This window comes from Orcinus orca, chromosome 6, assembly GCF_937001465.1.
Source record: "Orcinus orca chromosome 6, mOrcOrc1.1, whole genome shotgun sequence".
NCBI classification, from domain to species: domain Eukaryota; kingdom Metazoa; phylum Chordata; class Mammalia; order Artiodactyla; family Delphinidae; genus Orcinus; species Orcinus orca.
The window spans coordinates 69593844-69608010 of NC_064564.1; the positions used below are offsets into that span (position 1 = coordinate 69593844).

At 41.8% G+C, this 14167-nt stretch overlaps 1 protein-coding gene across 2 annotated transcripts in view; it reads right to left on the minus strand.

Moving 5' to 3' along the window:
• DOCK8 (dedicator of cytokinesis 8) overlaps positions 1–14167 on the minus strand; it is a 222374-nt gene that overhangs the window by 25159 nt on the left and 183048 nt on the right. For both annotated transcript variants that reach the window (XM_004276426.4, XM_033440226.2), the window contains 6 exons: positions 9446–9542; positions 7705–7839; positions 6494–6646; positions 5271–5429; positions 4523–4623; positions 3259–3451 (listed from right to left, as the gene is read on the minus strand). In XM_004276426.4, coding sequence (XP_004276474.1) covers positions 3259–3451; positions 4523–4623; positions 5271–5429; positions 6494–6646; positions 7705–7839; positions 9446–9542 — 838 coding nt within the window. The remainder of the gene's footprint in view (positions 1–3258; positions 3452–4522; positions 4624–5270; positions 5430–6493; positions 6647–7704; positions 7840–9445; positions 9543–14167) is intronic.

The following is a 14167-nucleotide window of genomic DNA, read 5'->3' on the forward strand; positions in this document are numbered from 1 at the left end:
CAGCATTTAAGAAATCAACACCAGACATCTGTAGTTAATGCTGCCCAGAATTCCTTCATCCTTCTATAAAGTATAGCCTCCTGAGAAACCATCCATAACTCCATGTGTGGACCTCAACTCTGGCTCTGGCTCAGCCAATCACAGCATTCCATGTCTCTGGCCACTATGATTGGTTCAGAAATGAGCATATGACCCCGTCAGAACCAATAAGATGCACTGAGACTGTCTCTGCAACTGCTACATATGAGGCATTTCTCTATTCTCCTGGACTTGAACCTGGGAATATGTAAACATAAATATCTCTCAGTGAGTGTGGGAAGCCTGTGAAGAATGAAGCTGACATAACAGAAAGCAGAGACAGGAAGTGATTATGACACTGAGGTCTGATGACATTGTTTGGACCCCTAGGTCCAGTTTGGCAGGTGCTACTCCAGACTCATCTCTCTCATGCAAGCTGATAAATTCCATTTTTACCTTAGGTCCGTCTGGGTTAGGTATTCTGTCACTTGCAAGCACACATTTCCAGAAAGATTTGGTATGTCTCATTTGAGAGAAAAGAGAATTGGCTCATAAGTGTCAGTGTAATTTGGCTTCTCTTCTGTAGCTGAGATCACCTAACTCACCATGTTCTGTGTATTCTGAAGACCTCATTCTTCACAGTTCCTTCTGCTTCCCCCTCCCGTTCCTCGTCTTTCTGAGCGTTCCATGACCCCCAGGCTGAGTCACGTGCTAAACACTCACAGCATCTTGTACCTCTTTATTACAGCATTTATCACAATTGAAATTGAATAAGAAATGGAAGAATTAGCTGTATGATGCCACTCTCCCTGGCTGGAATGTAAAGTCCATGAGGACAGAATAAGTGCTCAATAAATATCACCTAAAAGAATGAATACGTGGATAAAGGTCTATGAAAAAATAGAGCTATATGCTCCCGTGTAGGGACAATGTGGAGTTTTTCTGTTGTTTCTAGAAGAACTATTCTACGCACTTTGGCATGACTTACTATAGGCAAATTAAAAAGAATTTATAAGCAATAATAATGAAACAAGACAAGAGGTTGATATAATTCCACATTAAGTGTTAAACCCAGAGATTTCTGGTAATTGAAAGAGTAGCACTTATAATATTTATCCTTGCTAATATCGTATGGCCAAAATAAATTTTACAAAAAAGCACATATGTCTAAAATTGATTTTTATACCTTTCTTCACTTTTATGTGATTCAAAATCAGATATGATTTTTTATGCTCTTTGGATAAGAATTAAATTTTTGGCTTTATAATGAACATTCCTGAATTGAGAATAAAATTTGTTTGCTGAGAATAAAATGATAGAATAAATACTATTGTTACTGAAGACCGTAAAGAAAGGAGGAATTAGTGGTATGAGGCAATACCCAGATTGCCTAGTGAACAGTATTCAGGAAATCAGAAGCTCCTGGCTCTACCAGCAACAGTTTTTGTGCCTTACTCTATAAGCCTGGGAAAGCTACTTTGAACTGTCCTCTCTTTCTGGTTCACACAGCATCACAAAATTGTGTTGAAGAGCAACAATGAGAACAGAGCCTTTTATAAAAATCAGTCATGAAAATTCAAACAAGAATAATCCAAACACTTGTAAATGACTCTGTGAGTCTGGCTTGAAAAGGGCTTTCTTACTGTACTGTATTGTTACAGGTTTCAGGGATTGTCATTTCTACAGATTATGCCTCTAAAAGCACTCGTAAAATCTTCTGTTTCCTCTAAAGACTGTTTTAAACTACTCAGCCAAAACAGTCCAAGTGGCCACTGAGCATCCCAGCCGGAACCAACTTTCAGGCCTAGCAGACAATTTCCCTCCGCTAACTATGGGTAATATTCAGCTCATCCTAAGACAGTATGGATCCAGCCCTTTTTTTCCCTTCCCAGGTCAATTTGGTTCTTTCTTTCTTTTTTTTAAAATAAATTTATTTATTTTATTTATTTGTTTTCGGCTGCGTTGGGTCTTCATTGCTGCGTGCGGGCTTTCTCTAGTTGTAGCGAGGGGGTTACTCTTTGTTGAAGTGTGCTTCTAATTGTGGTGGCTTCTCTTGTTGCGGAGCACGGGCTTTAGGTGCGCGGGCTTCAGCAGTTGTGGCTCGTGGGCTCGAGAATGCAGGCTCAGTAGTTGTGGCACACAGGCTTAGTTGCTCTGTGGCATGATCTTCCCGGACCAGGGGTCGAACCCGTGTGCCCTGCATTGGCAGGCGGATTCTTAACCACTGCGCCACCAGGGAAGTCCCAATTTGGTTCTTCCTTGATTTTAGATTAGCGAGGAGGATATTACAGAGTTAGGGAGTGTAATAAAAGGAATGGGCCCTGAGGGAAATAATTTCTCCAATATTTAGAAAAAATACTTTCACAGTTGTCAGTATACTGTGCCAACTACAAGTCTTTGAGAAAGGGTTTAAATAACCTTAGAAAAGTTGCTCTCTCAGTTTATCTGTGAAGTGGGAGTAATAATACCTTCTCTGTCTGTTTCACTGGTTTATAGGGAAGGCCAAATGAAATCATGGACGTGAAAGTGTTTGGGAATGTCTAAAGTGCCTATCGACTCTACATTTATTGTAAACAATAATTTTTGGGGGGCTTCCCTGATGGCGCAGTGGTTGGGAATCCGCCTGCCAATGCAGGGGACACGGGTTCGAGCCCTGGTCCGGGAGGATCCCACGTGCCGCAGAGCAACTAAGCCCATGCACCACAACTACTGAGCCTGCGCTCTGCAGCCCATGAGCCACAATTACTGAGCCCACGTGCCACAACTACTGAAGCCCGCGTGCCTAGAGCCCGTGCTCCACAACAAGAGAAGCCACTGCAACGAGAAGCCCGTGCACCGCAACGAAGAGTAGCCTCCGCTCACCACAACTGGAGAAAGCCGGCATGCAGCAACGAAGACCCAACACAGCCAAAAATAAAAACAAATACATAAATTAAAAAAATTTTTTTTAAAAAAACCCAAGATGGTAAAGCAATTAGAAGAGGCAAATTTAATACACTAAAGCAGGGTTTTTCAACCTTGGCATTATTGATGTTTGGGGCCAGATAATTCTTTGTGGTGGGAGCTATCCTATGCATTGTAGGGTGTTCAGCAGCAGCCCTGGTTTACACCTATTAACTGTCAGTAGCACCCACCTTCCCACCCTCAGTTGTAACAACCTAAAATGTCTTCAGAGACTGTCAAATGCCCCCAGTTGAGAACCACTGCACTAAAGGAAAAGCTAAACTTGTCCCCCCCCACCTGAAAGCTGACGCTGCCCACGGGCAGGTAGCTGTGGTCCTCCAACATGCTCAGATATTCAGCCACTAGGGCAGCTGCGTGCACCAGGCACATGGCAGCTTCTGTGTAGCACTTCCCCTTGGTGTGCTTCTCCGCCATGTTCTGGAGCCAGGTCAGCCGCAGGTCAGGAGATGTTTGGTAACTCTTGGCAATTCTAAAGATGGGTTGAGAAAGTTTCAAGGACAACGGTTAGTGACAGTGTTTTTCTATTGTGCATGGCCAGTTTTTTTCCCAGTAAGAGTTTTGCCTACATGTTCAGAGAATGAGAGAAGAGGCAAACATCTATCAGTCCAGTTTTTTTCATTCCATGTTTGGGTTGTGCAGGATGCCAGGAATGCTATGATTTAGTTAAAGATTTATGGGGGGGAAAAACCCTGATAAAATGATGTCTATTTGAATGGAGCTCTAGCAATTTTCTTCTTTTCTCGCAAAAAAATAACAGAAGACAAAAGTACTATCCTTGGGCTTCCCTGGTGGCGCAGTGGTTAAGGATCCACCTGCCAATGCAGGGGACACGGGTTCGAGCCCTAGTCCGGGAAGATCCCACATGCCGCGGAGCAACTAAGCCCGTGCGCCGCAACTACTGAGCCTGCGCTCTAGAGCCCGCGTGCCACAACTACTGAGCCCACCTGCCTAGAGGCCGTGCTCCGCAAGAAGAGAAGCCACTGTGATGAGAAGCCCGTGCACCGCAACGAAGAGTAGCCCCTGCTCACCGCAACTAGAGAAAGCCCGCGTGCAGCAACGAAGACCCAACACAGCCAAAAAAAAAAAAAAAGTACTATCCTGCTTATGACATCGCATCAGAACAATTTTGCCTTTGTAAGTAGTTTCTCCTAAAACAAGGACTATAAGACAAAATTTTAAATGACAGAGTAAAATATGATTTCTAAATAAAACTTACATGTATGTCTGAATGTAAGTGGAAAAACATTTCAGAAATAATTCATGTAACAGGTGATAGTTCTTTTCTCTCATTCTATGGTAAGTAGAAAATAATTTCAAAAAATAAGTACCTCCCTTTAAATTAGGGAGATCTTTCTGAAAACGTGTACATGAATCAACACCCTCTGAGTGGTGATTTTCTACCAATTTCTAAGTACAGTTTTGGATGTCAGCCAAAACAGTGTACCCACATTTCCTGTGATCATTATATTCATAAGAACTTCATAGCGACAAACCCTAGATCCTCAAGTGACACCCTTTTGATTTTACCAGAAAAGTTTACCTGTACATGAGATCCATAAGCATCTCAGGATCTTCCTGAAATTCCCTCATTTTCACTGTGTCGTATAAGATGCTATTCAGATTGCAGAGAAGTTCTTCCACCTGCAAAAAAAAGTGTACGCCCCAAACAGTCTCAGCTTTGGAGTCCATGGTAACAAGTTAGGATGCATTGAAAGTCCAAGGGGCAGCCATGGACAGGCTTCGCTAAGACAGGAGAGAGCCCAGGTGAGGGGAATCTAGACTGGATCCTCTTTGACCTCACCTTTGCAGGTCCAGGCACTTCCGAGGCCCAGATGTGAGTTGGCCCTTGGGATCCATGAATTAGTCCTGAATCATTATATTATCTTCCCTCTCCAACACCTTCTTGGTTAAATTAGTTTGAACTAGTTTCAGTTATCTGCAACCTGAAAGCCCTCAACTGTACTCTAGAACATCAGACCTTTTTATACCAAGTAGGAGGCAGCTTAGGACCTCAGCTTAGATTCCATCTAATATATATCATAATACGTTATATAATTATCTGTATCATATGACATAATTATAATATATATATTTCACAAAAATTATATAATCCATAACTATATATGTTATATAATATATTATATGGAATTATATATTACCTACATATACACATGCACATATATATGTATGTATAAGTATGTATATGTGTGTGTGTGTATATACACACATACATACACACACAAGTTTATAGCTGGCTGATCACAGACAAGGCACGCTCTTCAGTCTACCTGCATGGGGAAAGGAGTGGTCTGCATGTCTGTGTCTTCTTCCGCATAGGCCAAAATTGTCCTCAAGGATCTTCTCAGGTACTCCTCATTAAAGTCTGGTGCTTTTCCCACCAAAGATGCCAGAGACATGGTGACTTGCATCTTTACTCTTGCAAAGTTCTGAGTCAGGAAAAAATAATGATGGAACAAATAAGAGGCACTCAGCTAGTAGATAATTGAAGGCAGTAGAGCCAGATACCAATAAGTCTCCGGTGTTTCTTTAACCCAGTCTCAATCATTTCCTTTTTTTCCCAATGAAATATGAGCTATACTTCGCTCAAGACTCATACTGTTGTTTAACTGGTTTAAGTGGCTATTGCCCTGACATAAATCTGTCAGTTCCCTTTAAGTTTTCATTGAGGACCTGACCAGCTCCGTGCAGCAAGGCTGGAAGGTTCCTACAGAGTTGGGTCACAGGATGTCTCCCTTTGTGTCAAGATTCCTCTTCTTGGAACTTTATTTAAACTGTAAAGAGGAACAGGATCTATGTGGGCAAGATTTCTGAGATTTCTGGATTCTGGGTAGGCAGCAACTTTGTTTCTCCTTTCCTTCTAGGCCCATGGAAAACTGTGGCTATTCCAAGGGCCTCTGGCCTCTGAGGAATGTTCTAAAGGCTTTTAAATCGTTATACCTAATACATTCTGAGGGCCCTGCCTTTCTTCCATGGGCCAAGTTATCTTTTCATATCAGTTGAGCACACGCATTAACGTGACTACAGATGTAAATTCCAAAACAACATACTAAAATCTAGACAAACTAAGACGGTGCTGTAATAAAGCTGAATTCCAAAGGCTGCTAAGCTTCAATTAACACTCAGGTGTGGACGATAGCGATCATTGCAAATTCTCTTCCACAGGTCATTCTGGTACCAATCAGATTTTAGAAACAGGACAAACTCTTCTGAAGTCCTAATTCTGTTGTATTTTTTTTTCCCACAGATGACAACCTTGAATCTACACATATCTGTTCATTTCTTATTGAAACACATGGATGGAAACCACTGCATTCATCAATCTTAATAATTTACTTCTAGAAGCAAAGTCAAACAAAAGCTGCTATCCATCTACACGCCCAACTGTTTCCTTCCCACGTGGCAGAAGTCAACTGCAATAGTGCACACTCTTCCTCCCCCAGGGCTTCGCATTGACTCTCTCTGCTGATTCTGGGTCGCCCTGGGCGCTTACGCTGGTGGCTCCAAAGCTGAACCTCATGAGCAGGTAGAGAGTGGCGCAGGCTTGGCTCCGGGCGACGTCCATGCTGCTGCCGCAGTGATGCAGCACTCGCTGACACAGGTCTGCGCACTGATCAACTTCCTCCTCAAACAGCAAGTCGCCGAACTAGGAGAGACACAGGGGCCATAAGACGTCACTTGGCACGATCGTACGCTTTCTGGACTGGATGCCTGTTGAAATATGGAAACGGCTGCTTGGACAAGCAAAAAGCCCACAAGAATTAATGCGCTGCTCCATACAGATGATGAGTTCCTTGAATCAGAAGATGAAGTGAAGCAACGGAGTCGACTTAAGATCTCATTATGAGCTGCTCAGCTAAGATCAGGGCTGTGTAATTAGCTGCACGGTTAGCCAGGCTGCCTTCCCTGCTGAAGTCCCAACTCTGAAGGAATTAGCCTGAGTTTACTGGGTTCCCTGGAAATTACTGGTGACTGAGAAAGAGCAAATGATAATGACGGGTGAGAGCAGAGGGATTCCACTTTATTTTCTTTTTCTTTCCCACCCACCCTCCACGGCCATGCTGCACGGCTTGCAGATCTTAGTTCCCTGACCAGGGATCGAACACGCACCCCTGCAGTGGAAGCGCAGAGTCTTAACCACTGGACCGCCAGGGAAAGTCCTGGGATTCCACTTTCTAAATGTAAAAGATCCCAGATAGAAGGCATCAACTGAGATTTTCAATAAAGGGGGAGATAGGAATCTGCAATAGACTGTTTTACCTCAGGAAAATCTATATTCTTCAGGCTATGAGAAATGTATTTCTAAACCTTCTGCATTTTATGACATGATATTTTGTAAGATTTACGAATGGGAGTCATGTATAGGAATTGAATCTCACTCAGATAAGGTACTAAAGAAAAAGGGTGAAAAACAAAGTTGCTCAACTGATTTCCACTCTCATGTCTTCAGTGAGTGGCCATTTCAAATTTCTATAGTTGGGCCCACATTTCTAGTGTGAGAGGCACTGTTTTTCCTCTTTATGGTGAGTCCTGTAGAATCAGTGTATCTGCTTCCTTCCTAATGAGACTTAAGACTTTTACCGTAGTGTCACTTAACACAGTGGTCTGTGGGTTTTGGTGCACCTGAAGCAAGAAACGTGAAGCTAGATTGATGAGAATCTTAACTCTTAATTAAGAGTAAGAAAGCAAGTGTCCCATGTTTACCTTGGCAATGAGAGCACGGAGTGTCGCAAAGCAGTGAGTCAGGTAGGTGGTGCTCTGATCACAGCTCAGAGAATTCACCAGGACCCTTAGCACGCCTCCCAGCAGGTTGTCTTTACAGTCCAGAGCCGAGCTTGCCTGGGGGAACAGAACAGCATCAATGAATCCCTGTGCTGTGCCCATGAACTGAGGGGGAAGACACAGGTGGGTGCTCTTGGCAATTAGCACAGGCATGCTGATGTTTCATCTCTCTCCGTCTATGATCTTAAGGGTTTGGGAAAGCACCCCGTATATCGTCCACTACCAGGCGAGCTGAAGACCTATTTCCACATGACTTTATTCCAAAACTCCCAATTGATTTGGGATTTATGCCTAATTCTGGGCTGCTAAACCAAGTTATAAGGTACACCTTCCCCCAATCCTGGGCAACAGCTTTTGGAATGTTCTTTCCTTGTATACAAGGCACAGCTTTTCTTGTGGGCTTTCAAACCACAATTGTGGGCTTCCCATTACACTAGGGGCTGCTTGTGGCAGTGATGTTTCTAAATAGAAGCTTATTTATCAGCTGCAGCAGGACTAATGTCCCCAAGATCAATGATAAATAAGTTTCAGCTTCCTTTGAAAACTGTAAATACATTTTGAGGACTGGGGTTAAGAATATAGCACTCAAAGCAGTATTGTATAAAGATATAATCAACATGATGCCAAGTTTTTTTGTTTTTTTTTTTGCGGTACGCGGGCCTCTCACTGTTGTGGCCTCTCCCGTTGCGGAGCACAGGCTCCAGACGCGCAGGCTCAGCGGCCATGGCTCACGGGCCCAGCTGCTCCGCGGCATGTAGGATCTTCCTGGACCAGGGCACGAACCTGTGTCCCCTGCATCAGCAGGCGGACTCTCAACCACTGTGCCACCAGGGAAGCCCGATGCCAAGTATTTGATAACAAGTATTTATCAAAGGTACCATATACTTTTGGTCTTTATTTTTGTACAATAATCACTTTTTAAAAGATAACTTAAAAGTTGGATTACTAAGTTCAAATATGTTTCGACAATATTTCTTCTTCTAGCCCTCTAATAAATGATTTTTCATTGGAAACATGTAAGGACTCATTTTTCAGGTTAACTAAAAACCCATTATCACCTATATGTCTTGAGAATTTCTGGAAGCATTCACTTAGAAAATGAAATTAGTATGGTGAATTGTATTACTATGAAATTCACATTGATATAACACTTTTCTACAGCAGGGATGGCAAATTCATGGTACAAATGATTTTTCTTCACTAATCTGTGTCCAAAACAGACATCATTAATCACACTTAGCACTCCTTTTACCTAGCCCAGTCATAATCTTAGCTCCCATACAGACATCAACTATAATTCAAATGGAGTTGACCTATCAAAGAAAACCCCTACCACCCCTATTCTAGATACTGAACTGTAAGCCCACCACCCACATTATAAACTTTGCACATGCGCAGGCAGATTTAACTACGAGAGTCAGTCTTTCAAGCACCTAACTCTTTCCAAGCAAGCTTCAAGTCAATGAATCCAGAAGGATGTTTGGTAAGTATCTCTGGAATTTGTAAGGGGGACACTATTGTAAATGGTAAACTTCCCAACTTCATTTAAACAAAAAGCATTTCATATCTCGTTTATTTCTTTCACAATTTTCTATAAAGAATTCCTTATTAAATTCTAGTAAACATATTCACGTTGAATAGATCAGTTGTTTGTTGTCCTCACCTGGATAATGTTTTCCTGCATATCCAGGATGATTAAATTTGCTTCGGTAGCTAGATTGCCATTGATCAAGGCTTCTTGATCTAACTCTGCTTTTGTTCTAAGAAACAAAAAGAGGTCAAATTAAAGTGCCTATCAAATCTGGCCATTTCCCAATGATGGTAATCTATATTCCAAGTGTAAAGAAATCTTCTGAAGAGTCAATCTTGAAGTGAAAACAAAGCAGCCGGTTACTGGTAACTAAGGAATATAGGTGCCTTCTGTAATTGGTGTCTGGTTAAAAAGCCTTTCTAGGTAAAGTCTCCAGGCCATCCCCATCCCCCCTATTATGAATAATGATAATTAAAAAAATAACAAAAAGGGTAAAAAAGCAATTATTGGTTATTACTAGCAATTAGGTCAGCCAATCAGATTGGTGCTTAAAGCTTCAGGGTCGGGCTTCCCTGGTGGCGCAGTGGTTGAGAGTCTGCCTGCCGTTGCAGGGGACACGGGTTCGTGCCCCAGTTCGGGAAGATCCCACATGCTGCGGAGCGGCTGGGCCCGTGAGCCATGGCTGCTGAGCCTGCGCGTCCGGAGCCTGTGCTCCGCAACGGGAGAGGCCACAACAGTGAGAGGCCCGCGTACCGCAAAAAAAAAAAAAAAAAAAAAGCTTCAGGGTCATTCTTGCGTTTCACCCATGAGAACCATCTCCTGATCTGAGCCAAGAAGCCTCGGCAACAAGCTAGAGGAGGTGAGACTGGATGTGATGTGAATGTGGCTAATCGCGATGCTGCTTGATTAGGAAAGGATGATGTTTCAGAACTGGGTCAGGGAAGAGTCAGTGTCTTGACTTTCCAAAGACTGCCTTGGGGTTGCACAGTCAAGTATGGGCCTTTTGTCCTTTTCCAATGGGAAGCAAGGTTGCATTCCTGTGGGGCAGGCCATCTAACATCCTGCTGGACGTCAGTGATTATTACCCACGAGGGAATGGGAAATTACCTGGTGCTGCTTCTCTATTAGGTTCCTTTTTAAAGAATCAGAACATTTTATGCATTAATTTATCCATTCTCATAAAATCCAAGTGAAGATGGAAAGAGACATTTTGTATCTCCTGAATATAGTGGCCAGGAAAGGAAAGTGTGAAGAATTAACTTTCCCAAGATGTCCCAGTGGCCAACATGTTGCCATAGGGGTTGGGGCATCCTGATATGAGCTCAAAACTCTTGGTCCAGGATAATCACTTAGCTGTGCTTGAGTCCCCTTCACCCAATGATGGGGGCATTGCTATGGCTTACATACCATCAAGGGCTCAGAATAAATATTTCCCTGCATAATTTTATTTATTTATTTTATTTTAATTTAATTTTAATTTTTACTTTTGGTTGTGTTGGGTCTTTGCTGCTCTGTGTGGGCTTTCTCTAGTTGTGGTGAGCGGGGGCAACTCTTCATTGCAGTGCACGGGCTTTTCATTGTGGTGGCTTCTCTTGTTGCAGAGCATGGGCTCTAGGCATGCGGGCTTCAATAGTTGTGGCATGTGGGTTCAGTAGTTGTGGCTCGCAGGCTCTAGAGCGCAGGCTCAGTAGTTGTGGTGCACGGGCTTAGCTGCTCCTCGGCACATGGGATCTTCCCAGAGAAGGGATCGAACTCGTGTCCCCTGCATTGGCAAGCCGATTCTTATCTGCTGCGCCACCAGGGAAGTCCCTTCCCTGCGTTTTAAATGTTTTCACTATGGAGAACAGCATGGAGGTTCCTTAAAAGACTAAAAATAGAACTACCATACAACCCAGCAATCCCACTACTGGGCATATACCCTGAGAAAACCGTAATTCAAAAAGAGTCATGTACCACAATGTTCATTGCAGCTCTATTTACAATAGCCAGGACATGGAAGCAACCTAGGTGTCCATCGACAGATGAATGGATAAAGAAGATGTGACACATATATACAATGGGATATTAGCCATAAAAAGAAACAAAATTGAGTTATTTGTAGTGAGGTGGATGGACCTAGAGACTGTCATACAGAGTGAAGTAAGTCAGAAAGAGAAAAACAAATACCGTATGCTAACACATATATATGGAATCTAAAACAAAAAAAAAAGGTCCTGAAGAACCTAGGGGAAGGATGGGAATAAAGATGCAGACATACTAGAGAATGGACTTGAGGACATGGGGCGGGGGAAGGGTAAGCTGGGACAAAGTGAGAGAGTGGCACGGACATATATACACTACCAAACATAAAATAGCTAGCTAGTGGGAAGCAGCCGCATAGCACGGGGAGATCAACTTGGTGCTTTGTGACCACCTAGAGGGGTGGGATAGGGAGGGTGGGAGGGAGGGAGACGCAAGAGGGAAGAGATATGGGAACATATGTATATGTATAGCTGATTCACTTTGTTATAAAGCAGAAACTAACACACCATTGTAATGCAATTATACTCCAATAAAGATGTTAAAAAAATTTTTTTTTAAGTAAAAAAAAATGTTTTCACGCTTAGGATAGGCTCTGTGGTCCCAAGCTGCTCTACATTTTTTCCTCATTCTCCAAATGATAATATTTGTGTAAAATAAGTGAAATTTAAAAGCTACTTTTTATTAATTTACTGGAGGTTTAGATTTAGAGCAAAGCTATCCAAAAGAAACACAATGGGGGCCACACGTGTCATTTTCTATTTTGTAGTAGCCACACCAGAAAAAGCCAAAAGAAACAGGTGAAATTAATGTTAATATATTTTATTTAACCCAATATATCATAAAATAGTCCATGTGTAATCACAATAAAACTTACTAATGAGATATTTTACATTCTTTTATTTGTGCTACGTTCAAAATCTGGCATGTATTTTTCACTTATAGTACTACCTTGGCTATTGTACTGGACAGTGCAGATCTAGAGTGACCTAATCTGGATTTTTTTTTCCAAATTTTAAAATTGTGGTAAAATACACATAACACAAAATTTACCACCTTAACCATTTTTAAGTGTACAGTTAAGTACATTCATATTTGTTGGGCAACCATCACCAATACTAGTTTGATTTTTAAAAAGCCATTTTTTTAAAACGATGGCTCTCAAATTTGACTACACAAGAAACACCCAGGGAGTTTCACCACATACTGATTTCTGAGTCCTGCTGCTGGAGATTCCAAGCTAACTGTCCTGGGGTACACCTGGGCACTGGGAGATTGTGAAAGCTCCCCAGGTGATTTTAATGTACAGCCCAGGTTGGAAATGACTGCTCTAAAAGAAACAGAGCCAAAATAATTGAAAAGTGATCCGAAAGAAAAAAGGTGAAAGACACCACTATTATAATTACAAAAGTTTTCCAAATAGCTTAATTTAGCAGTTACAATTTTACTATGTTTTCTCTTTTTAAAAAATCACCCCTGAAGATGATCTGAGGAGAATCATTAGCTCTGATTATGAGCAGTCCATCCTGTAGCTCAGGGCTGAGACTTGACCTGGAGCGGTTTGGTGCACCCTGCATGGAAAGTCTCAGTATTGTGTTGTTTCTGCAGCAAAAGGGAAAGGTTTCCCCAAACATCCACTCACACAGCCCAGGCAAACATGCTTTGTTAAGCTCTTCTTTTAATCTCATGGCCTAACCACCCAAGCAGTTCTGTGGCAACTAACTACATACAATATTTCTTTAATTTTGGGGGGGCAGGGGGTGGGTTTCATTGCCTGAACTAGAACTTATGCACTCTCAGAACCAATATCTTATAAATCAGTTCAGGGAACTTAGAACAAGCATAAAATACCCAAACCAAATGGATATTATTCATAAGACCAACAACTGGGCTGTGCAAGTAACACATACAATAAAAATATTTACCTCCTTAATGTTTTAAAATAAATTTGACTCCCAAAAGTCCCATAAGTGAGCCAGATTGATTCATTCTTGTGGTAACAACCAAGATAGTAACATATTTATTTACAAAACAACACTGCTACTCAAGTCTGCCCCATCTCCCATCCCTCCTTATGATGGGTGCTTTATACACCATGGGGATACCCTACCTATGCCTTGTCAAGTGTGTGTGTGTGTGTGGGGGGGGTGTCTTTAGCCATATAATGTTTTGCCAGTGAACCCTAGGATTCATTAGGCTACCTGTTGCTAAGAGGAGCAGCTGATATGTGCTATCTATTCAATTTCATTTTAGCACTCATATGTCCAAATTGTTGCACATATAGCAATACGTATATAGCATATACTGCAATCCAAGCAGGATTTTTCTTCTTTCATTTCATTTTAGCATTGTTTTCTGATAATACATCATAATACAGATCCGTTGTAGGACACACAGCAAAGTATAAAAAGGAAAACATCACTTACACATATTCTCAACACCCAAAGAAAACCATGGTTAATGTTTTGGTAAATTTCCCTCCAGTCTTTTAAAAATGTATTTACTATGTGTAGCTGGAGGTTTAAGATTGTACTCTAAAAACAAGTATCTGTTCTGCTTTGTTCACTTAACATTATATCATAAGCATTTCCCATGTCATTAAAACGATTTGAAAACATTTAAATGCCAACCTAATATTTCATTACATATTTCCCTATTCTTAAGCATTAAGAATGTCCCAGTTTTTTTACAATTTTATGTAATGCTGACATAAATGTCCCTGAATATACATCTTTGTACACATTTCTGGAGTGTAAATATGGATTGAAATGATGTGGTCCTGGGTACCCTGTCCTGCCTCATCAGCGGCTTTTCTTAAGCTAGCTGAGATTGCTA